The sequence below is a fragment of the Manis javanica genome, chromosome 4, assembly GCF_040802235.1.
Source record: "Manis javanica isolate MJ-LG chromosome 4, MJ_LKY, whole genome shotgun sequence".
NCBI lineage: Eukaryota > Metazoa > Chordata > Mammalia > Pholidota > Manidae > Manis > Manis javanica.
Genome location: NC_133159.1, coordinates 113148999 through 113175542, shown reverse-complemented (window position 1 = coordinate 113175542; position 26544 = coordinate 113148999). Strand labels below are relative to the sequence as shown.

General features: G+C 39.8%; 1 protein-coding gene across 2 annotated transcripts in view; it reads left to right on the top strand.

Annotated features, from left to right (window-relative positions):
- Positions 1-4758: 4758 nt before the first annotated feature.
- DHRS7B (dehydrogenase/reductase 7B) overlaps positions 4759-26544 on the top strand; it is a 79755-nt gene continuing 57969 nt past the window's right edge. The window contains exon 1 of one of the 2 annotated variants that reach the window (XM_037027269.2): positions 4759-4889. In XM_037027269.2, coding sequence (XP_036883164.1) covers positions 4870-4889 — 20 coding nt within the window. In that variant the 5' untranslated portion in view covers positions 4759-4869. Of the gene's footprint in view, positions 4890-8242; positions 8313-26544 lie in introns of those variants that run through there. The other variant, XM_017673920.3, reaches the window with a different exon arrangement.

Sequence of the window (26544 nt, the reverse complement as noted above, 5' to 3'; positions counted from 1 at the left end):
GGTTTCCAATGGGAAATCTGTCATTAGAATAGTTTTTCTCCTATAAGTAATGCATAGCTTCTCTCTGGATGCTTCCAAGACTTTTAATTTGTCTTTAGGTTTTCATCAGTTTGACTGATGTGTCTTGGCATGGATTTCTTTGGGTTTACCTGTTGGGGGTTTACTCAGCTTCTTGAATCTGTAGGATTATGCCTATTGTCAAATTTGGGGAATTTTTCAGCCACTATTTCTTTCAACATTTTTCAATCCCCCATTCTTTTTTCTCTCCTCTTGGTACTCCAAAAACACAAATGTAGATCTTTTGTTATAGTCCCATATGTCCCTGAGGGCCTGCTCATTTTATTCAATCTCTTTCATCTCTGTTGTTGAAATTGCATAATTTATATTGTTTTATCCTTAAGTTCACTGAGTCTCCTCTGTCCTCTTCATTCTGCTGATGAGCCATCTATTAAGGTTTTCTTTTTCTTAATTTTGGTTACTGTATTTTTTAACTCAAGAATTTCCATTTGGTTCTTCCTCGTCCTTCAATCTTTTTGCTGAGACTTTCCATTTTTTTCATGTGTTTCAAACATGTTTGTAATTTCTTATTGGAGCACTTTTATGATGGCTGCTTTAAAATCCTTGTCAGTTAATTCTAGTATCTGCGTAATTCCTATGTTGGCATCTATTGATTGTGTTTTCTCATTCAAGCTTAACTCTTTATTTTTGTTGCTGTGATAAGTGTGTTTTTATGAAAACCTAGATTTTGGAGTATCATAAGATTCTGGATCTGATTTAAATCATGGATTTGGTTAGGCTTTCTCTCACACTGTTTTGGCAGGGGAATGGAGATTCTTCTTTATTATTGTCAGGTGTGGGTGGAAATCCAGATTTTTCCACTTGGCCTTCATTGTCACTTGGAGGGATTCCTTATTACTCCTGGGTGCAAGTGGGGGGTTCACACTCCCCAGTAGGCCTCCACTGATAGTACCCTGGCTGGGAGGGGGTGGAGTGCCTATTTAATGCTTCCTCTGTGGTTTCTGTTGACATGTGGGGTGGGGGGTGGCCTTGTGGCCACTGAGCAGTGGTGAGGGTCCTGACTCCCCACTTAGTCCCCTCTGACACCACCCTGGAGAGGAGGGAGAGGAGTGCCTCTGTACTCCACGTAGGAGTGGATGTCCATGTTCCCCACATGGTTTCCGCTGACCCCTCCTTAGTGCCCAATGGGCATGAAAGCCCCAGCTCTCCACTTGGCCTCCTCTGACACCGTATCAGCAGAGGGAAAAGTGGGTGGTGGCACTGCTTTACAGCTTACCTTGGAAGGAGATCTAAGCCTTCTACGCAGCCTTTGCTGGCAGGGGTAGGTGTGGAGTTTTTGTTTTGTTTTGTTGTGGTTTTGGTTGGTGTAGTCATTATTGTCTAAGTTTCTGTCTTCCAAGGCTTCCCTTTTCCTTGTCCTCTGTTTGGAGAGAGCAGGCTTTTTTTGTGGGCTTTGTTTATACCTCTTAGCCTTTCCAGGTTGCCTACTCCTCCAGGTAATGAAGCAAAAAGGAAACCCAGGGAACTCACCTCTGTATTGTTCCTTGGGTCCTTAAGTCCCTAGTCAGTCTGCCTTTTCTCCACATTTCAGTCTTCTTATGCTTGTTTTACATTTATTGTCCAGAAGGTTTAGTTGTACCTAGCAAGAAGCCTACAGAAACCCAAAGAAATCCCTCCCAGCCAGGGTGCTATCAGTGGAGGCCTACTGGGGAGTGTGAACCCCCCACTTGCACCCAGGAGTAATAAGGAATCCCTCCAAGTGACAATGAAGGCCAAGTGGAAAAATCTGGATTTCCACCCACACCTGACAATAATTAAGAAGAATTTCTTATTCCTATTTCCTTCCATTTTCCTGGAAATGGAAGTCCCCCATGCCATTTTTACTGAAGGCCATGGTACTGTACTAACTAATCAGTGGGGTCTATTTGTATAATATCCTGGTTGGGGAATTAGAGTTCTTACACTGGCAATTGACAGAAGATCCAACTCAAACTGGCTATAAAATAATTGGAATTTATTGTCCTGCTTCCGGAATGACTCTAAGCAAGACTGAAGTGTGGGTTGGCTAACAGGATGGCTGATAGCCCTGGAAAATTAACTCTAGGAAACTGACTCAGTCTTGCAGTGAGCACTCAGGATCACACTGGATTTGTTACTGGTATATTCACACTTTGTGAACTGGCAAGCTACAGTCCAGTTTCCAGAACAATGGAGAAGGGCCAGGAGGGTAAACAAACTTCTGAGAAAATGGGAAAGGAAAACATATGGAACATATTTGAAAAGGTAGCTATATTTAGCTCAAAATAACTTTTTCCCTATGTTTCCAGGTTTTGTGCATACTGGTCGGGATTTCCATGGTATGTTAATTGAATAAAGTGAATAAAAGCAATGTACGGAGCAGTGTTACAGTATGTTGTTTGTATAACAAGGGATGGTGGAGAGAATGCTGAATGTATATATAATTGCTTGATTATGCTTAAAATAGCTCTGGAAAGACACATAGCTAACAGCATTGTTACCCAGTGGGAGAGAAATGAGTGCCTGGAGAATAGATTTTTTCAACTTACACATTTTTGCCATCTCTGAATTTGAACTATGAGAATTCCAAGTTTCTCTCACATCCTTTCCACACTTCCTCCTCTACCACTTCAGGTCTTCTTAAAAAATCCATTGCAAGAATTGCTTACAATAAGTCATTTTGAGATATATATATTCCAAATATGTTTTCTGCTCTGTTGCTTGCCTTTTACACCATTGTGTCTTTCTATGTCTTAAATGAATAACATCTGATTTATCAGCCTTTCTCTTTAGTGTTGGTATTTTCTGTGTCTTGGTAAGAAGTACTTTCCTATCCAGTATGTTAGGGGGGCAGTTGTTTATTTTCCTACGCTCTTGTCCCTGACACAACAAAGAATTGAAAGGCAGAGACACAGAGTAAAAGTTTTATTTAAAGTTACCCACTCAGAAAGAAAGTGTGGGAGGAGGCCTGAAAGGTTGAAAAGTTTTATTTAAAGTTATTGGGAGAAATTTGGTTAGGAGACACAGGGAAGTCAGAGTACAAGGTTAGGAAGTAATTCATTTAAGAGAGAGTGTCAGGGAGTGACAGAACAAAGTGAAAAAGGAAGTTCATTGAACTGCTGCTCAGCATGGGGCATATCCAGTGCTAATTCCTTAAGCCATGTCACCTGGTGTCCAGTGTCTGCTTGGATCCGCATGGCATGGGAACTGAGTCCCTACCACCCCAGAGTGAGATTATGTTCTGAAAACCTCCTAGAGGCAAAAAAAGGAGACTTTCAGGAAGGTTACTAAAGAGCATGACCATAAACTGCAGTTCCTTCCTTGGCTTAGAATGAAATAGCAAAGTAACAAAGACACTTACCACTGGGAAAGTGCAGAGACAAAACATTCTAAGTTGAGCAGTGAGAAGTTTATTTAAGGCAAAAAGGTGCACATTCGGAGAAAGGTGAGTGTGGGCAACTTCAGAGAAGAGGTGCACTACAAGGTTGGGGGTTCCCACTTTTAGGGATTTTTCAGGAATGTGATAAAGCGCTAGGGGGTCTAGACTTGTCAAGTGGTCTCCAGGCATTTGTTTATCTTTGGTGAGAGAAGTTACCTCTCTTCTCTTCTATTATTTTATTCTATTCTCCAGGTAATTCTGCAAGATTAATACAATAAATTTACTGATCTGGTTCCTCTCCAGAATAGCAGCTTCCCTCTGGGAACATATCAATCAAGACTGCCTGCCTTGCCCCCAAGGTGGGCTGAGTTATTGTCTGTTTGCTGAAGAATATGTTAAGAATCTTACTTCTTAACTTCCTTAGTTTTAAAATGCAATCATAGCTCTAAGATGGAATCTTTCCTGTATTTACTATGTTGTTTATATCTGGACTTATTTGCTAAATTAATCATTATGCTTGTCTCCTGTCCAGGTTGCAAATTACTTGATTAGCAGCTGGAGGAGGAAAAAAACAGCATATAGGTTAAGTTAAAGAATAAGCTAGGCCTTTTAGCAGGCTAAAATAAATTTTACAATGGCATGATCTAATTGACACATGAAGACATGGGCTGTGCTTGGATACTTTTCTTCATCTGGGGAATATTTGGACATTTCATGTTACTTCTGGCCTTTGGAGTTTCATCTGATTAACTCATTAACTCTGTCTTTTCTGGCTCTGCGGTTTTAACCGGTTAACTCTTTGAGTCCCTTTTAGTGGGCTCTACTGGCCTTATTCTCTCTCCACCCCACTCGTATCTATTCTTCTGCCTAACAAATTGTCACGGTATCCTGCCGTTATTTTCTAGAGTTGTATCTTTCACATTAGGTTTACAACCCATCTTGAATTGAATTTTTGTTATGTACTAGAGAACAAGGTTTATTATGCCCCATCGACACTGAATTGATCTAGCCCTATTTACTGAAAAGAACTTTCCTATTATAGTAGCTCCTTCGTGGAAAAAAATGTGACTACATACTTCTGCGTCTGTTTCTGGTCTCACTCTTCTTTCCTACTGATTTTTAAATCTCTGCCAACATAACAATTTTAAAACTATAACTCTTCATAAGTCTTGATCACTGTAGCATACATCCCCTGACTTCACTCTCTCCGTCTCCCCAGCTCCGCCACCCAGAGTGTACGGAACCCAAACTACGACCTTCCGAATTTCCCGCGGGAGGATGGAGGGAGGCGCTTGCCTCCATTCAGACCTCCAGGCCTTGGCCATCTTACTTTCTCCCGGAGGGATGGACATCCGGCACGCATGCGCAGCCTAAAGGCTGAGGTTGACAGAACCGCACGGGCTGCGTTAGCGGAGTACGTCACTTCCGAGGCGGGAGAAAGAAGCTGATTGGCCATGGTCGCCGCGGCAACCAGGTAGGGCCGGGGAAGAAGGAGCTCACTGGCGGGGGGCGTAGGTCCCCCTCAGAGTGGGGTCTTGCGAGCATGTCCCGCGTCCGGAGCCTCCTCCGCCGGGGTGAGGGGAGCGGACCCGGTGTGGGGGCCAAGCGGAGGCCGCGGCCCCCAGCTCTGAAGGAGGAAGGCTCCGGCACCTAAACTGGAGGCCCGGTTCTGGCGTTTTGTCATTGGGCAGCCCGCGCCTCCGCCGAAGTCTGAGTCTCGGTTTGCGCGGCTGGCAATGGGTTTAGCGAGGCGCCCGGCCCGCCCACCCCTCGCAGAGGGCGGCGTGAGTGCTGTCGTCTGGGGCCTGGTCACCTCCCGCTGTGCGCCACTCGCAGGGGCCCCGCCGCGTGGGCGGGTGGCGTGACCGCGGCTCAGGCACAGGAGACGGTGGTTCCTTAGCCTGTTAGAGGGGTAGGATGACTAGCAGGGCAGAGCCCGTTTCTCAGAAGGTGGGGGAATACTGACTGGGGGGCATCCCCGGGAGTGGCTGCCGTAGATAACTGATCATCCCGGCCTCGCGCTGCCGCGCGTCCTGGGGGTGCGACTGTGGGCCTTAAACTCTTAGCGCCTGCGTCCTCAGCTGTAACTTTGGGAGTAATAGGCCCACGCAGGAGATTGTTGTGTTGCATAAATGACATGGCGCCTGGGAGGTACTCAACAAATGGTACCTTTTCAGTTCCCTTTGGTATTTGAGAGTTGAGAAGTTACTTTTGAAGTAACTTCTGGTCTTCATAAACTTACATGTTTAGTCAGCATAATACTTGATCCTCTTAATGGAATTGCCAGGAAGAGCTTTTGGCCTCTTGCAGTGTGTATGGGGGAAAACAAAGAGGAAGTAATTTTTTAGAAAAGTGGCAGGTAAAAAAAAGATACAGAGATAGAATTAGCAAAAATAATATACTTTTTCAGAAGGATAGGGAGGGGAGCCAACTTTTTCAAGCACCCACCAGAATGGCTGCTGTAGCTATCTCTCTCCCCGCCCCCACCACGAGAGTACAGTGAGTGTATCACTGTGTTTTCAGCCACTGAGATTGCCCACAGCGAATAAGTAGGGGAGGCAGGTTTTTAGAACTAGACCTCTGCTACTCATTCTAGTACAAGGGTTGCCTTTGAAGAGGTCCTTGTTTAGAAGTTGTATTTAAAAAGTCATCTGGAGCCTTGCCATGCTTACCAACTTATAAAGGTCCCCCAACTTTTTCCTAAGATGATGGTTTTATTTTTCTTGTGGTTTATGATGGGAGGGAATGGAGATGGGAGGAAGGGGTAGGCCTTCATGACGCGGCCTTGGCCAGGGGTGACCAGTAAGGCTGAGGACCTTGCTGGGATTCCCTAGGATGGCATTCTGCAGTCCCCAAAAGCAATGTGGTGAGGCTTCCAGATTGACAGTTACTGAAGTTTATGTAGTTTGACAGGGCTTACTTTGAAGGAACATATTTTTAAAAAGGATATATGTAAATTGTATTTTGCAGAATTAGTCTTTTTTAGAAAACAGGACCACCTAATTTGTTGAATTATTTTCCTGCATGACATTTGAAGCTTCTTTGGGATCATATGTTTTATTCCAGTACATTGGCTAATGGGCTCGGTGGTAGTTTCTTTTATTGTAGAAAACATAGACTCTGGACAAAAATTACACTACTGGAAAGAATCTTTGTTGAAATTTTTTTCTGGGTTGTGGGTTGATTAGGGATCTGGTAGAAACACTAAAACATCAATTACCATGTGAAAATGTAAGGTATATACTGTTACGTTTAGCTAAGAGGGAAGTACTATTTTAGTTCCATTTTTACAGATTTTGAGACTTGGGGAAATTAAATGATGTGTCCAAAGTTGGAAAATCTAAGAGTGGAGAAAAACAAGTAAAAGGGGGTGTATTGGGTAATGTCGAATGCACCAGAAAGGGGGTTCAGGGTGACCCTGGGATGCTGGAGAACACTAGAGTGAGGGACATTTTCTCATTAAAGCGTGAAATTTCCTACTGGGAGGCAAGGGAAGTTGTGGGCTTAAAGGCAAAAGCCTGTTTTATCTGCCTGTTCTAGGCCAAGGTCAGCACAGCTGGACTGAATCCTCTAGGTTTTGAAGCCCAGGTTTTGAATCCTGCTGCCCTGATGTAATGGATTTCTGATGTGCTTTGCTTTGAAAGAACCCAAGACTATATACAAGAGTCAGTGTTATGCAAGCCATGTAAATGCTTGATCACGTCACATTTAAAAAGATTTCTTGGTTTTATAAATGGATCTCTGTCTTGCCAATGGGTTTCAGCCCCCGGCAAGTTCCCTCTATGGATTCAATGTGACCAAAGAAATGACAGGAGAATGTTCTTCGGGTGAAAGCGTTATACCCAACTTTATTTCCATGGTGGCAGGTCAATCACTAAAATCCCATCCACTCAGAGCGAGTCTGCACGCAGCAAGCCAGTCTCTGCCTCTGGGCCCCTCTGTCTGCACAGCCGTCCTCTGGGCCTCTGTGCTTGGTGCTGCCATCAGTCCAGCCTCTGCTCTGCTCTCCTGCAGCCTTGCAGCCCTGCCACCATGTTGTCCAGAGCACTGGGCAGAGCTCTTTTATATAGAGTTAATAGCAATGTATTACCCACACTTGTGTAGTGAGCTAGCCAACCAGGGCCAGGTGAGAATCCTGGCCCCAGGAACTTTAGTTTTATCCACAATCTCTCTCAGGGCTTTTATAGCTAACATATTCCATAGTATACTTAAAATATTTGTTTTATTCAGATTGCTACTATCTGTTTGCATAAATAGAGCTATGTTTGTGCCCTAGTCAAGAACATGATAATGTGCCTTCCGTACCATACACCCTCCTCTTTTTTCTCCATTCTTTAAGAATAATAATAGTTAATGTTAATTGAGGGCTAGTTATGTGCCAGGCACTGTGCTAAGCATTATATGGAATTATTCAATTCTTAAAATAACCCTGTAAAGTAGGAACAATTATTATCATTTTTAGAGGGAAAAGTGGGCTCAGAGATGGTAAGAAATTTATTCAGAGGCACAGAACTAGTCAGGGCAAAGCTAATTTCATGTCACTCCCAAGGCTAGTGCTTATTGATGTGTGCCATTCATTCCTTCATTTAACATGTATTACTTAACACCTACTCTGTACCAGCAATGTGCTAGGTGTCAGGAATACACTTATGGCCAAAATAGACACAGACCCTGTTTTCAAATTGCTTCTAAGTATAGCAAGGGAGATAGACAGAAAGTAGAGTATTACAGACTAATTACTAATTATGGTTGTGGTACATGCCTGTTTTGTTCCTTCAGGTTTTGCTTTGTTCTTATGCTCCACAGATGAGTGAAATCATTTGGTACTTGTCTTTCTCCGCCTGGATTATTTCACTGAGCATAATACCCTTTAACTCCATCCACGTTCTTGCAAATGGTAGGATTTGTTTTCTTCTTATGATTGAATAATACTCCATTGTGTATATGTACCACCTCTTCTTTATCCATCCATCTACTGATGGACATTTAGGTTGCTTCCATTTCTTGGCTATTGTAAATAATGCTGCAGTAAACATAGAGATGCTTATGTCTTTTTGAATCTGGGCTGTTGCATTCTTAGGGTAAATTCCTAGGAGTGGAATTCCTGGGTCAAATGGTATTTCTATTTTTAGATTTTTGAGGAACCTCCATACTGCTTTCCACAATGGTTGAACTATTTCACATTCCCACCGGCAGTGTAGGAGGGTTCCCCTTTCTCTGCATCCTCACCAGCATTTGTTCCTACTCTTTCTGTGTTGGCTATCCTAAATGGTATGAGGTGATATCTCATTGTGGTTTTAATTTGCGTTTCCCTGGTGATTAGCGATATGGAGCATCTTTTCATGTGCCTGTTGGCCATCTGAATTTCTTCTTTGGAGAAGTGTCTGTTCACATCCTCTGCCCATTTTTTAATCGGGTTATTTGCTTTTTGGGTGTTCAGGCATGTGAGTTATTTATATATTTTGGATGTTAACCCCTTGTCTGATACATCATTTACAAATATATTCTCCAATACTGTAGGATGCCTTTTTGTTCTGCTGATAGTGTCCTTTGCTGTACAGAAGCTTTTTAGTATGATGTAGTCTGATTTGTTCATTTTTGCTTTTGTTTCCCTTGCTTGAGGAGATGTGTTCAGGAAAAAGTTGCACAAGTTTATGTCCAAGAGATTTTTGCTTATGTTTTCTTCTAAGTGTTTTATGGTTTCATGACTTACATTCAGGTCTTTGATCCATTTTGAGTTTACTTTTGTGTATGGGGTTAGACAGTAATCCAGTTTCATTCTCTTGCATGTAGCTGTCCAGTTTTGCCAACACCAGCCAGCTGTTGAAGAGGCTGTCATTTGCCCATTGTATATCCATGGCTCCTTTATCATATATTAATTGACCATATATGTTTGGGTTAATATCTCAGCTTTCTAGTCTGTTCCATTGGTCTATGGGTCTGTTCTTGTACCAATAGCAAGTTGTCTTGATTACTGTGGCTTTGTAGTAGAGCTTGAAGTCAGGGTGCATAATCCTCCTGGCTTTATTCTTCCTTCTCAGGATTGCTTTGGCTATTTGGGGTCTTTTATGGTTCCATATGAATTTTAGAACGATTTTCTCTAGTTCATTGAAGAATGCTGTTGGTGTTTTGATAGGATTGCATTGAATCTGTAGATTGCTTTTTTAAGATATCTGCTATTCTTCTGGATGCACTTAAGAGTTAAGAATGTGGACATTGGAATCTAAAACCTGGTCAAAATATCTACTCTGTCCACCTGTAGATGGAAATGACCCTAAAGCTAAATAGCTTTCACCAGTGAAAATAAACCCATAGTAAAGGCAGCAGACAAACTAATTACCAAGTAAGTAGACAATTGAAACAAAATAAAAGAGGCGGAGCCAAGATGGCGGCATGAGTAGAGCAGCAGCAATCTCCTCCCCAAACCACATATATTTATGAAAATATAACAAAGACAACTCTTCCTAGAATAGAGACCAGGGGACACAGGACAACATCCAGACCACATCCACACCTGCAAGAACCCAGCGCCTCGCGAAGGGGGTAAAATACAAGCACCGGCCCGGTGGGACCCGAGCGCCCCTCCCCCCAGCTCCTGGCGGGAGGAGAGGAGTCCGAGCGGGGAGGGAGAAGGAGCCCAGGACTGCTGAACACCTAGCCCCAGCCATCCACACCAGAGCGCAGACACAGTGCATGCGTGGGGTCCTGGATAGTAGGGAAACAGGGCAGCAAGACCTGTGAGCGGGTCCCTGAGGCTGGCGCCCGAGGACAAAGAAAAACGAGCGGCTTTTTAAAAAAAATTATGTAATTTTTCTTTGGAAGTCTTAAAGGAACAGGGACCCCAAAACTGGAGGCCCCTCATGGAGATAAATAGCCTCCCGGCCGCTCCCCCTCCAACGCAGCTCCACCATTTTGGACCAGCAGCCCGAGCCAGGCCATGCCCATAGCAACAGCGGAAGATAAACCCCATAGCAGCCGGGCAGGAATCAAAAGCCCTGTTTGTGCGCAGCTGCCCAGCACAAACCACTAGAGGTCGCGGTTCTCCCAGGAGAGGAAGGCCACAAACCAACAAGAAGGGAAGTTCTTCCAGCTGTCACTCATCCCACCTCTGCAACCTATTTCTATCACCATGAAAAGGCAAAATTACAGGCAAACCAAGATCACAGAGACAACACCAGAGAAGGAGACAGACCTAACCAGTCTTCCTGAAAAAGAATTCAAAATAAAAATCATAAACATGCTCATGGAGATGCAGAGAAATATGCAAGAGCTAAGGGATGAAGTCCAGAGGGAGATCACAGATGCCAGGAAGGAGATTACAGAAGTGAAACAAACTCTGGAAGGATTTATAAGCAGAATGGATAAGATGCAAGAGGCCATTGATGGAATAGAAACCAGAGAACAGGAACACATAGAAGCTGAAGCTCTTCCAGCAGTCACTCATCCCACCTCTGCAACCTATTTCTATCACCATGAAAAGGCTAAATTACAGGCAAACCAAGATCACAGAGACAACACCAGAGAAGGAGACAGACCTAACCAGTCTTCCTGAAAATGAATTCAAAATAAAAATCATAAACATGCTCACGGAGATGCAGAGAAATATGAAAGAGCTAAGGGATGAAGTCCGGAGGGAGATCACAGATGCCAGGAAGGAGATTACAGAAATGAAACAAACTCTGGAAGGATTTATAAGCAGAATGGATAAGATGCAAGAGGCCATTGATGGAATAGAAACCAGAGAACAGGAACGCATGGAAGTTGACATAGAGAGAGATAAAAGGAACTCCAGGAATGAAACAATATTAAGAGAACTGTGTGACCAATCCAAAAGGAACAATATCCATATGATAGGGGTACCAGAAGAAGAAGAGAGAGAAAAAGGGATAGAAAGTGTCTTTAAAGAAATAATTGCTGAAAACTTCCCCAGACTGGGGGAGGAAATAATCGAACAGACCACGGAAATACACAGAACCCCCAACAGAAAGGATCCAAGGAGGACAACACCAAGACACATAATAATTAAAATGGCAAAGATCAAGGACAAGGAAAGAGTTTTAAAGGCAACTAGAGAGAAAAAGGTCACCTATAAAGGAAAACACATCAGGCTATCATCAGACTTCTCAACAGAAACCTTACAGGCCAGAAGAGAATGGTATGATATATTTAATGCAATGAAACAGAAGGGCCTTGAACTAAGGATACTGTATCCAGCATGATTATCATTTAAATATGATGGAGGGATTAAACAATTCCCAGACAAGCAAAAGTTGAGGGAATTTGCCTTCCACAAACCACCTCTACAGGGCATCTTACAGGGACTGCTCTAGATGGGAGCACTCCTAAAAAGAGCACAGAACAAAACACCCAACATATGAAGAATGGAGGAGGAGAAATAAGAAGGGAGAGAAGAAAAGAATCTCCAGACAGTGTATACAACAGCTCAACAAGCGAGCTAAGTTAGGCAGTAAGATACTAAAGAGGCTAACCTTGAACCTTTGGTAACCACGAATTTAAAGCCTGCAATGGCAATAAGTACATATCTCTCAATAGTCACCCTAAATGTAAATGGACTTAATGCACCAATCAAAAGACACAGAGTAATGGAATGGATAAAAAAGCAAGACCCATCTATATGCTGCTTACAAGAAACTCACCTCAAACCCAAAGACATGCACAGACTAAAAGTCAAGGGATGGAAAAATATATTTCAGGCAAACAACAGAGAGAAGAAAGCAGGGGTTGCAGTATTAATATCAGACAAAATAGACTTCAAAACAAAGAAAGTAAGAGATAAAGAAGGACACTACATAATGATAAAGGGCTCAGTCCAACAAGAGGATATAACCATTCTAAATATATATGCACCCAACACAGGATCACCAGCATATGTGCAACAAATACTAACAGAACTAAAGGGGGAAGTAGACTGCAATGCATTCATTTTAGGAGACTTCAACATGCCACTCACCCCAAAGGATAGATCCACCGGGCAGAAAATAAGTAAGGACACGGAGGCACTGAACAACACAGTAGAACGGATGGACCTAATACACATCTATAGAACTCTACATCCAAAAGCAACAGGATACACATTCTTCTCAAGTGCACATGGAACATTCTCCAGAATAGACTACATACTAGGACACAAAAAGAGCCTCAGTAAATTCCAAAATATTGAAATTCTACCAACCAACTTTTCAAACCACAAAGGTATAAAACTAGAAAAATTCTGCAAAGAAAACAAAAAGGCTCACAAACACATGGAGGCTTAATAACATGCTCCTAAATAATCAATGGATCAATGAAAAAATTAAAATAGAGATCAGGGAATATATGGAAACAAATGACAACAAGAACACAAAGCCCCAACTTCTGTCGGACACAGCGAAAGCAGTCTTAAGAGGAAAGTATGTAGTGATCCAGGCACACTTGAAGAAGGAAGAACAATCCCAAATGATTAGTCTAACATCACAATTATTGAAACTGGAAAAAGAAGAACAAATAAGGCCTAAAGTCAGCAGAAGGAGGGACATAATAAAAATCAGAGAAGAAATAAACAAACTTGAGAAGAATAAAACAATAGCAAAAATCAATGAAACCAAGAGCTGGTTCTTTGAGAAAATAAACAAAATAGATAAGCCTCTAGCCAAACTTATTAAGGGAAAAAGAGAATCAACACAAATCAACAGAATCAGAAATGAGAATGGAAAAATCACGACAGACTCCACAGAAATACAAAGAATTATTAAAGACTACTATGAAAACCTATATGCCAACAAACTGGAAAACCTAGAAGAAATGGACAACTTCCTAGAAAAATACAACCTTCCAAGACTGACCAAGGAAGAAACACAAAAGTTAAACCAATTACAAGCAAAGGAATTGAAACGGTAATCAAAGAACTACCCAAGAACAAAACCCCGGGCCAGATGGATTTACCTCGGAATTTTATCAGACACACAGAGAAGACATAATACCCATACTCCTTAAAGTTTTCCAAAAATTAGAAGAGGAGGGAATACTCCCAAACTCATTCTATGAAGCCAACATCACTCTAATACCAAAACCAGGCAAAGACCCCACCAAAAAAGAAAATTACAGACCAATATCCCTGATGAATGTAGATGCAAAAATACTCAATAAAATATTAGCAAACAGAATTCAACAGTATATCAAAAGGATCATACACCATGACCAAGTGGGATTCATCCCAGGAATGCAAGGATGGTATAACATTCGAAAATCCATCAACATCATCCACCACATCAACAAAAAGAAAGACAAAAACCACATGGTCATCTCCATAGATGCTGAAAAAGCATTCAACAAAATTCAACATCCATTCATGATAAAAACTCTCAGCAAGTACCTCAACATAATAAAGGCCATATATGATAAACCCACAGCCAACATTATACTGAACACCAAGAAGCTGAAAGCTTTTCCTCTGAGATCGGGAACAAGACAGGGATACCCACTCTCCCCACTGTTATTTAACATAGTACTGGAGGTCCTAGCCATGGCAATCAGACAAAACAAAGAAATACAAGGAATCCAGATTGGTAAAGAAGAAGTTAAACTGTCACTACTTGCAGATGACATGATATTGTACATAAAAAACCCTAAAGACTCCACTCCAAAGCTACTAGAACTGATATCAGAATACAGCAAAGTTGCAGGATACAAAATTAACACACAGAAATCTGTGGCTTTCCTATACACTAACAATGAACCAATAGAAATAGAAATCAGGAAAACAACTCCATTCACAATTGCATCAAAAAGAATAAAATACTTAGGAATAAACCTAACCAAAGAAGTGAAAGGCCTATACCCTGAAACTACAAGACACTCTTAAGAGAAATTAAAGGGGACACTAACAAATGGAAACTCATCCCATGCTCTTGGCTAGGAAGGATAATATCATCAAAATGGCCATCCTGCCCAAAGCAATATACAGATTTGACGCAATCCCTATCAAATTACCAGCAACATTCTTCAACGAACTGAAACAAATAGTTCAAAAATTCATATGGGAACACCAAAGACCCTGAATAGCCAAAGCAATCCTGAGAAGGAAGAATAACGTAGGGGGGATCTCACTCCCCAACTTCAAGCTCTACTCAAAGCCATAGTAATCAGGACGATTTGGTACTGGTACAAGAGCAGAGCCACAGACCAGTGGATCAGATTAGAGACTCCAGACATTAACCCAAACATATATGGTCAATTAATATTCGATAAAGGAGCCATGGACATACAATGGGGAAATGACAGTCTTTTCAACAGATGGTGCTGGCAAAACTGGACAGCTACATGTAAGAGAATTAAACTGGATCACTGTCTAACCCCATACACAAAAGTAAGTTCAAAATGGATCAAAGAACTGAATGTAAGTCATGAAACCATAAAACTCTTAGAAAAAAACATAGGCAAAAATCTCTTGGACATAAACATTACTGACTTCTTCATGAGCATTATCTCCCCAGGCAAGGAAAACAAAGGAAAAATGAACACGTGGGACTATATTAAGCTGAAAAGCTTCTGTACAGCAAAGGACACCATCAATAGAACAAAAAGTATGGGAGACTATATTCGTAAATGACAGATCCCATAAAGGCTTGATATCCAAAATATATAAAGAGCTCACACACCTCAACAAACAAAAAGCAAATAATCCAATTAAAAAATGGGCAGAGGAGCTGAACAGACAGTTCTCCAAAGAAGAAATTCAGATGGCCAACAGACACATGCAAAGATGCTCCACATTGCTAGTCATCAGATAAATGCAAATTAAAACCACAATGAGATATCACCTCACACCAGTAAGGATGGTTACCATCCAAAAGACAAACAACAACAAATGTTGGTGAGGTTGTGGAGAAAGGGGAACCCTCCTACACTGCTGGTGGGAATGTAAATTAGTTCAACCATTGTGGAAAGCAGTATGGAGGTTCCTCAAAATGCTCAAAATAGACTTACCATTTGACCCAGGAATTCCACTTCTAGGAATTTACCCTAAGAACGCAGCACTCAAGTTTGAAAAAGACAGATGCACCCCTATGTTTATCGCAGCACTATTTACAATAGCCAAGAATTGGAAGCAACCGAAGTGTCCATCAGTAGATGAATGGATAAAGAAGATGTGGTACATATACACAATGGAAAATTACTCAGCCATAAGAAGAAAACAAATCCTACCATTTGCAACAACATGGATGGAGTTAGAGGATATTATGCTTAGTGAAATAAGCCAAGCAGAGAAAGAGAAATACCAAATGATTTCACTCATCTGTGGAGTATAAGAGCAAAGGAAAATCTGAAGGAACAAAACAGCAGCAGAATCACAGAACCCAAGAATGGACTAACAGAGGATCAAAGCCTAATTTGGCTACCCAGAAAACGAATTAATAGACAATATGAAGAAGAACTTCCAACATCAACATTGTCTGGAAGAGTTTTTCCAGAAGATTATCGTCAAAAAACTTCAACAAAGATCCTGGCTCTGTTGCAGTTGTAGCTCTATTCATCCCACCAGTTCCTGGACTTGCCATTCGAATGAAGAAGGAGATATCTAAGCTGGCCTGTGCATACAGTAAAATAACATATTTGACTGTATCTATACTGTCAGAACTCAACCAAGAACTAGGAGAAGTGCAAGTTGCAGTGCTCCAAAATCTTGCGACTATAGACTGTCTACTGTTAAAAGAACATATGGGATGTGAACAGTTCCCAAGAATGTGTTGTTTTAATTTGTCTGATTTTTCTCAAACTATTCAAATTCAGTTAGACAATATCCATCATATCATTGATAAGTTTTCACAAGTGCCTAGAGTGCCTAACTGGTTTTTTTGGTTTCACTGGAGATAGCTGGTAATTGTAGGTCTGCTTTGGTTATGTAGCTGTATTCCTATTATGTTAATGTGTGTATGCAATTTAATTAGTAGTTTAAAACCTATACACGCTTATGTTACTCTACAAGAAGATATGTCAAAGAAATGATCAATCTTCCCGTTTTCTTCAGTCTGCTACTTCTATAGCTTTTCTTCTTCCTTCCTAATTACAACCCTTAAATAGAATTCGTGCCTCATATTGAAATTATCGAGTATCATAATTCTTCCAAGTGGTAAAGATACCTCAAGACAAATGCTGGGCATGGAAGCCACAAGGCATAAATATGCAAAGAAGTAAAAAGCTAACCTTTTCAAACAATATTGCTTCTCTCTCACTTACCAACTTTACATTTCCCTGTATGGCCCCGGAAGATGACTGGTTAGCCAGAGAGAGGTAAGATTCCTCAAGGGAGGAACAACCTAAGACAGGCACAGTCACAGGGGTCCATCAGGTGAGAAATTGGGGATCAACAGAAGTGAGGCTCATAAACTCACCCCCCCTGTTTTGAGAGAAATCTTCTGCATCCGTGGATGTTTTGTTGCCCTTGTCTAGCTTGGATTAATACTTAGTCCATAGGCACACACCTGATCATCTTCACTTGCCCTCTTATAGCACTAAACTATGTTTTCTACCTTTATCTTGTATCTACCTACCACTTCAGCATTTTATTAAAATAATAATAATAATAATAAGGGAGAAATGTGGGATTCACATACAAATCAAGTATAAAAATCAAATGAATATTCATATTTGACCTGATTGTTTATAGTTCATGATGCGTGATCAAAACCAAAAGTTTCTGTGATGACTGCCCTTGCACTGTTCACCATGTAAGAACTTATTCACTATGTAAGAATTTGTTCACCATGTAAGAACTTGTTCGTTATGCTTCAGAAGATTGGAGACTGTTAAGAGTTGGGTTTGGGGTTGATTAATGATTGTGCATTGAGTCCCCTATAGAGAATTTTATTGTTGTTAACAACCATTTGATCAATAAATATGAGAGATGCCCTCTCAAAAAAAATCAATAAATAAAATAAATAAAACCTTCAAAAAAAAACAAAATAAAAGAAGCAAAATCAACTATACATAAAATCAGTCAAGGGATACACAAAAAGTGCAGATTGTCACATCTAATATAAAAAATGAGGAAGAAAAAGAAGGAAAAAGGTACCTTTATATTGTGTTTGAAATAGAATAATAAGCAATTTAAGATAGACTATTATATAGTAAGGAGGCTATCCTTGCACCTTTGGTAATCACAAAACTGAAGCCTACAATAAATACCCATGCACATGAAAATAAACTGAAAAGAAAAGTAATCCAATAAGAATACTAAATAAAACCATTGATAATAATGAGTATAAGAAAGGAAGAAAGGAACAGAGAGAAGCTATAGGAAACAGCCAGAAAACAATGAATAAAATGACAGTAAGTACATACCTATCAGTAATCACTTTAATGTAAATGGACTGAATGCACCAATCAAGATTCATAGAGTGGCAGAATGCATAAGAAAATAAGACCCATCTATATGTTGTTTGCAAGACTCAGATGCCAAAACATACACAGACTAAAGATAAAGGGATGGAAAAAAATATTCCATGCAAATAATAGGGGGAAAAATGCAGGAGGAGCAGTACTTATATCAGACAAATAGATTTCAAAAAAGAAAGTAAAAAGAGACAAAGAAGGACATTACATAATGATAAAGGGATCAGTCCAACAAAAGGATATAACCGTTATAAATAGCTATGCACCCCATATAGGAGCATATAAATATGTAAAGCAAATAATAACAGAATTAAAGGGGAAAATAGACTACAATGCATTCTTTTAAGGAGACCTTAACACACCACAGATATCAATGGATCAACCAGACAGAAAGTAAGGAGACAGAGGCACCAAACAATACATTAGAACAGATGGACCTAAGAGATATCTACACAACATTCCACCCAAAAGCAGTAGAATACACATTCTTCTCAAGTATACATGGAATGTTTTCCAGAATAAATTACATACCAGGCCACAAAAAGAGCCTCAGTTAATTTTAAAAGATTGAAATTCTATCAAGCAGCTTCTCAGACTACAAAGGTATGGAACTAGAAATAAATTACACAAAGAAAACAAAAAAACATACAAACACATGGAGGCTAAACAACATGCTTCTAAATAATCAGTGGATCAATGACCAAATAAAAACAGAGATCAAGCAATACATTGAGACAAATGAAAACTCAGCAACCCAAAACCTGTGTGATGCAGTGAAGGCAGTTCTAAGAGGGAAGTACACAGAAAACAGGCTTCCCTCGAGAAACAAGAACAATCCCAAATGAACAGACTAAACTCACAATTAATGAAACCAGAACAAATGATGCCCAAAGTCAGTAGAAGGAGGGACATAATAAAGATGAGAGTAGAAATAAATAAAAACTGAGAAGAATAAAACAATATAAAGAACCAAGGAAACCAGGAGCTGGTTCCTCAAGAAAATAAATGAAATAGATAAACCCTTAACCAGACTTATCAAGAAAAAAAGAGAGTGTACACACAAACAGAATCAGAAATGAAAAATGAATGATTACAATGGACACCAAAGAAGTAGAAAGAATTATCAGAGAATACTATGAAAAATAATATGCCAGTATATTGGACAACCTAGAAAAAATGGACAACTTTCTAGAAAAATACAACCTTTCAAGACCGACCCAGGAAGAAACAGAAAATCTGAACAGGCCAATTACCAGCAATGAAATTGAACTGGTAATCAAAACACTACCTGAGAAACTGAACCCCTGGTCCAGATGGCTTCATGGGTGACTTTTATCAAACACTTAAAGAAGAGCAAATACCCATACTTCTTAAAGTATCCCAAAAGTAGAAGAGGAGGGAATATTTCCAAATTCATTCTATGAGGCCAGAATCACTCTAATATAAAACCAGGCAAAGCACCACAAAAAAAGAAAAAAATAAACCAGTATCCCTGATGAACATAGAGGCAAAAATCCTCAACAAAATATTAGCAAACCAAATTCAAAAATACATCAAAAAGATCACTCATCATGACCAAGTGTGATTTATTCCAGGGTTGCAAGGATGGTACAATATTGGCAAATCAATCAATATCAACAAAAAGGAGGACAAAAACCACATGATCATCTCCATAGATGCTGAAAAAGCATTTGAGAAAATTCAACATCCATTCATGATAAAAACTCTCAACAAAATGGGTATAGAGGGCAAGTACCTCACCATAATAAAGGGCATATATGACAAACCCACGGCCAACATCGCACTTAAGAGTGAGAAGCTGAAAGCATTTCCTTTAAGACCCGGAAAAAGACAAGGATGCTCACTCTCCCCACTTTTATTTAACAGAGTTCTGGAGGTCCTAGCCATGGCAATCAAACAACACCAAGAAATAAAAGGCATCCAGATTTGTAAGGAAGAAGTTAAACTGTCACTGCAGATGACATGATGTACATAAGACAAAAACTCTAAAGAATCCACCCCAAAAACTACTAGAACTAATAACTGAATTCAGCAAAGTTGCCAGATACAAAATCAATACACAGAAATCTGTTGCATTCCTGTACACCAATGATGAACTAGCAAAAAGAGAAATCATGAAAACAATTCCATTAACAATTGCATCAAAAAGAATAAAATAATTAGCAATGAATTAACCAAGGATGTGAAAGATGTATACCCTGAAAACAAGACACTCATGAGAGAAATTAAAGAAGATACCAATCAATGGAAACACATCCCGTGCTCATGGATAGGAAGAATTAATATTGTCAAAATGGCCATCCTGCCTAAAGCAATCTACAGATTCAATGCAATCTCTATCAAAATACCAACAGCATTCTTCAACGAACTAGAGAAATTTGTTCTAAAATTCATATGGAACCATAGAAGACCCCAAATAGCCAAAGCAATCCTGAGAAGGAAGAATAAAGTGGGGGGGATTATGCTTCCCAACTTCAAGCTCTACTACAAAGCCACAGTAATCAAGACAATTTGGTACTAGCACAAGAATAGACCCACAGACCAGTGGAACACAATAGAAAGTCCAGATACTAACCCCAGCATATATGTCAATTAATATACAATAAAGGAGCCGTAGACATACAGTGGGGAAAAGACAGCCTCTTCAACAGCTAGTGCTGGCAAAACTGGACAGCTATATGCAAGAGAATGAAACTGGATTATTGTCTAACTCCATACACAATAGTAAACTCAAAATGCATCAGAGGCCTGAGTGTAAGTCATGAAACCATAAAGCACTTAGAAAAAAACATAGGCAAAAATCTCTTGGACATAAACATGAGCAACTTCTTCATGAACATATCCAGGCAAGGGAAACAAGAGCAAAAATGAACAAATGGGATTACATCATACTAAAAAGCTTCTGTACAGCAAAGGACACCATCAGCAGAATAAAAAGGAATTTTACAGTATGGGAGGATATATTTGTAAATGACATATCAGACAAGGGGTTAACATCCAAAATATATAAAGCTCACACAAAGTATATAAAGCTCACGCCTCAACACCCGAAAAGCAAATAACCCAATTATAAAATGAGCAGAGGATATAAGCAGACACTTCTCCAAAGAAGAAATTCAGATGGCCAACAGGCACATGAAAAGGTGCTCCACATTGCTAAGTATCAGGGAAATGCAAATTAAAACCACAATGAGATATCACCTCACACCAGTTAGGATGGCCTACATCAAAAAGGCTAGGAGCAACAAATGCTGGTGAGGATGTGGAGAAAGGGGAACCCTCCTACACTGTGGTGGGAATGTAAACTAGTTCAACCACTGTGGTAAGCAATATGGAGGTTCCTCAAAAAGTTAAAAATAGAAGTACCATTTGACCTGGGATTTCCACTCCTAGGAATTTACCCAAAGAAAACAGCTTCTCAGATTCAAAAAGACATATGCACCCCTATGTTTATCTCAGCACTAGTTACAATAGCCAAGATATGGAAACAGCCTAAGTGTCCATCAGTAGATGAATGGATAAAGAAGATGTGGTACATATACACAGTGGAATGCTATTCAGCCATAAGAAACAAATCCTACCATTTGCAACAACATGGATGGACCTGGAGGGTATTATGCTCAGTGAAATAAGTCAGGCAGAGAAAGACAAATACCAAATGATTTCCCTCATCTGTGGAGTATGACAACGAAACAAAATGGAAGGAACAAAATAGCAGCAGACTCAGAGACTCTAAGAAGGGACTAGTGGTTACCAAAGCGGAGGGGTGAGGGTTGTGAGGGGAGATGCGTTGGGAGGGAAGGAGAAGGGGATTGTGGGGTATCATCATTAGTGCTCATGTTGTCTGTGGGGTCACGCGGAAGACAGTGTAGCACAGAGAAGACAAGTTGTGACTCTGTGGCATCTTACTACCCTAATGGACAGTGACTGCAATGGGGTAAAGTGGTGGACTTGATAACAAGGGTGAATGTAGTAATGTAGTAACCATATTGTTTGTTTTGTGAAACTTTCATAAGAGTGTATATCAGTGATACCTTAATAAAAACAAAAAGCCATGCCAGCAGCTTTATTGGTAAGGGTAGTGATCTTAATGGCAAATGCGTGGGGAAGGCCAGCAGGTTTGCTAGTCTGAGGTTGTGGCCCTAATTGGAGAAGCATTGGATCTGTAGATTAGTAGAAATTTGACAAATCCTGTAAGTGGGACAGACAGCCATAGACAAGCTTGATAAATTTCCACACATCTCTGGATGACTGTGTGTACATACAGAGGGATATGAGAATGCCTGATAGAAAGTAAAAGCTGAGGGAGACTTGAAAATTGACTGAACTTTAAATGTGCTTCCCTTACAACACACAGAGCCATCTGACAAGGGTGGAAGCTCTACTTATTTGAGGGGTTTAGGCATAAACTGTGACATATAATTGGTTGATCACTGAGTTGTTTAGATACAGAGTTTACCCCAGTAGGTATTGAAGCATAAAAGTAAAAATAAGAAAAAAGAACTGAGCAGAGGTATTTGTGGCCACATAGTGTGGATGAGACTAAATCCATAGGTTTAGTACATGTAAGTTATTGAACAAATTAAAAAACCCAGGAACTGTACCAATCTCTAGAGGGAAAAATCAGAGTCTGGAGTTGCTACAGTGTTACATGCCAAATGGCAAATTTTCAACAAAAATAATTACAAGGCATGAAGAAACAGGGAATTGTGACTCACCCAGTGGAAAAAGAGCAGTCAGTAGAAGCTGTCTCTGAATTCGCCCAGGTGTTGAACTTAGCAGACAAAGACTTCAAAACAGCTCTTATAAATATGTTCAAAGAACTAAAGGAAACCACATTTAGAGAATTAAAGGAAGATATGATGACACTGTCTCTACAAATAGATAAAGACACCTCGATAAATAGAGCATCTAGAAGAGAACCAAGTAGAAACTTTGGAGTTGGAAAGTACAATAACTGAAATTTAAAATTCTTTAGAGGGACTCAACAGTAGATTTGAGATGGCAGAGGGATCAGTAAACTTGAAAAAGATAATAGAAATGATCCAATCTGAAAAACAGAGAGATCAAAAGTTGAAGATAACAGTGCCTCAGAAATCTGTGGGAGAAGTACACCAATATTGAGAATCCCAGAGAAAGAGGGGGAGATTATGAAGCAAAAAATACTTGAATAAATAATGTCCCCAAATTTCCAAATTTGATGAAAAATATTTCATTAGTTTCCTATTGCTGTTGTAGTAAGTTACCACAAATGCAATAGTTAAAAAGCCCACAAATTTATTATCTTACAGTTCTGGAAGTCAGAATTCCTAAAATTAAGGTGTCAGCAGGGCTAAATTCTTTTGGAGGTGCTAGAGGAGAATTGGCTTATTTCCTTTTCCAACTTCTACAGGTTAGCAGCATTAACTGGCTCAGGGTCCCTTCCTTAAATTGCTTCAGCCTTTATTCCTGTTGTCAGATCCACTCTGATTCAACTCTCCCTCTCCCTCTTATGAAGACTCTTGGGATTATATTGAGCCTACCCAGATAATGCAAGATAATCTCCCCATCGCAAGACCCTTAATTTAATCAACCTGCAAAGTTTCTTTTATCATATAAATAAGGTAACAGACTCATAGGTTCCAGGAATTAGGATGTAGACATATTTAGGAGATATTGTTCAGGATACCCAAAATATTAACATACATATCCAAGAAACTCAAAGAATTCCAAATAGGATAAACACAAAGATTTATACTGAGATACATCATAGTAAAACTGTTGAAAGCCAAGCATAAAACTTAAAAGCAATAAGGGAAAAATTACTGCATACTGGGAATGATTAATGGCTAAGTTCTCATCATAATGAATGGTGTCAGGAACTCTTGTTTCCTATTCAGTATGTAAGGAACTTAGAAGTCATCCATCCTAACAAGTAAAAAGCTGAACAAACTGGGAAAAATCAACCAGCTCTTTTTAGATCCATCAGAGTTGTAACTTCAGAGGGCAAACTGCTACCGCCAAAGTTATCGATGCAGGGAATCACAACTTAACTGGAGCAGAATCCATGGGAATCAGTTCTGGGTTAGGAATATCTGAATCGTAATTGACAAATTGCTGGAGGCCCAGTGTGGATAAGTCTGAGAGTTAAAAACTCCGGAGGGGCACAGTCAGAAAGGTACACTGCACTTTTGTGAGTTTTACCTCCAGGAGCTCTCTAGCCCCTTATGTTAAGTAGTGGAGAAAAATTTCCTTGTACTTACAGTATTGGAAGCAGGAAAATAATCATTTTGAAGTATGTCAGCGCATTTTGTTCTTAACACAGCCTACCCTTAGGATAAACTATTTTACCAGAGCCTAACCTACCTAGGGAAAAGAAAATACTCAGCTCCAGGTCCCTCTAGCCATCCTTTCCCATCTAAGGAGGTGGGGGAAACTGAGTAGCACTGGCAAAGTACAGGGGCAAAGGCTCATCAAATGACTAAGATCTAATTACAGAACTATGGAATACTTTCCTGCCCTTACATTACTTCTAAATACTTATTTATTGCAGTTTTTTAAACCAATACATAATATCTACTTTTCAATAACAGCATACTGAAAAGCAAAAAACACAATTTGAAGAGACCAAACAGGCATTAAAACCAGTCAGTTGTGGCAGGAAAGTTGGAATTATCAGACCAGAAATGAAAAAATACTATGTTTAATATGCAAAGGACTTTAATGGAAAAATGCGGTAACCTACAATGACAGATGGGTAATGTAAGCAGAAAGATGGAAAATCTAGGAAAGAATAAAAATGAAATCCTAAAGAAATGCTTTTTAAGAGAAAAGAAGACTTCCTTTGGTGCACTGAGTAGAATGGACATAGCTGAGGAACAAATCTCTGAGCTTGAGTATATGATAAAAGATACTTGCAAAACTGAAAAGCAAAAGACAAAACAGTGTCAAAGAACTGTGGAACAGCTACAAAAGATGTAACATTGGCATAATAGGAATACCAGAAGATAAAGAAAGAATTTTAAAAAAGGAAGCAATATTTGGAACAATAATGATTGAGAATGTCCCCAGAGTAATCTGAGACACCAAACCATAGATCCAGGAAGCTCAGAGAAGTGGTGTAGTATTATTTGAAAGATGGCTTGGATTAGTTGTAAATGTATAGTGCATCCTCTAGGGCAACCAATAAAAGTAAAAAGAAAGTATAATTGATGTGCTAAGAAAGGAGAGAAAGTGGAATCAGATAAATGCTCAATTAAAACTAAAAAAGGTAGAAAAAGTGTGGAAGATAAAAATAGGAACAAAGAATGAGGACAATAAACAGAAAGCAGTAACAAATATGGTACATATTAATCCAGCTACATCAACAACCACTTTAATTGTCAATGGTCTAAAACCACCAAAGAAAAAAATTGTCAGAGTGGATCTAAAAAACAAGATCCTAACAATATGTTGTCTACAAGAAACCCACTTTAAATATAAAGACACATATAGATTAAAAATAAAGGGATGGAGAAAGATATACTAACATTAATCAAAAGAATGCAGAAGTAGTTATGCTAATTTCAGACAGACTTCAGAATAAGGGAAGTGATCATGAATAAAGGATGATATTACATAATGGTAAAGGGATCAATAGGCCCAAAAGATATACCTTTGTGTATGCACCTAATAATGTGTCAAGGTATGTGAAGCAAACACTCATTAAACTACAAAGAGAAATAGATGAATCCACGATTATAACTGGAGGCCTATTCACCTCTGTCAGAAATGGGCAGATACAGCAGGGAGAAAATCAGTAAGGACATATTTGAGCCCCCAAAGTACTGTCAATCAATGGAATGTAGTTGGCATCTGTAGACTACTTCATATAAGAACAGCAGATTACATATTCTCAAGCTCATGGAACATTCACCAAATTAGACATTCTGAGTTATAAAACACACCTTAACAAATTAAAAAAATTTTTTATGAAGTTATTATTGATATACACTCTTATGAAAGTTTCACATGAAAAACAATGTGGTTACTATATTTACCCAATTCAAGCCCCTACCCAAAAGCAGTCACTGTCCATCAGTGTAAGATGCCACAGATCCACTATGTGCCTTCTCTGTGCTACACTGTTCTTCCCGTGATCCCCCACACCATGTGTACTAAACATAATACCCCTCAATCCCCTTCTCCCTCCCTCCCCACCCTCCCTCCCCTTTGGTAACCACTAGTTCCTTCCTGGAGTCTCTGAGTCTGCTGCTTTTTTTGTTCCTTCAGTTTTGCTTCGTTGTTATACTCCACAAATGAGGGAAATCATTTGGCATTTGTCTTTCTCGGCCTGGCTTATTTCACTGAGCATAATGTCCTCCACCTCCATCCATGTTGTTACAAATGATAGGATTTGTTTCTTTCTTATGGCTGAATAGTATTCCATTGTGTATATGTACCACATCTTTATCCATTCATCCACTGAGGGAAACTTAGGTTGAGTCCACATCTTGGCTGTTGTAAAAAGTGCTGCAGTAAACATAGGGGTCCATATGTCTTTTTGAATTTGAGAAGTTGTATTCTTTGGGTAAATTCCAAGGAGTGGCATTCCCGGGTCAAATGGTATTTCTATTTTTAGTTCTTTGGGAACTGCCACATTGCTTTCCACAATTGTTGAACTAGCTTACATTCCCAGCAGCAGTGTAGGATGGTTCCCCTTTCTCCACATCCTCTCCAGCATTTGTTGTTCTTCGTCT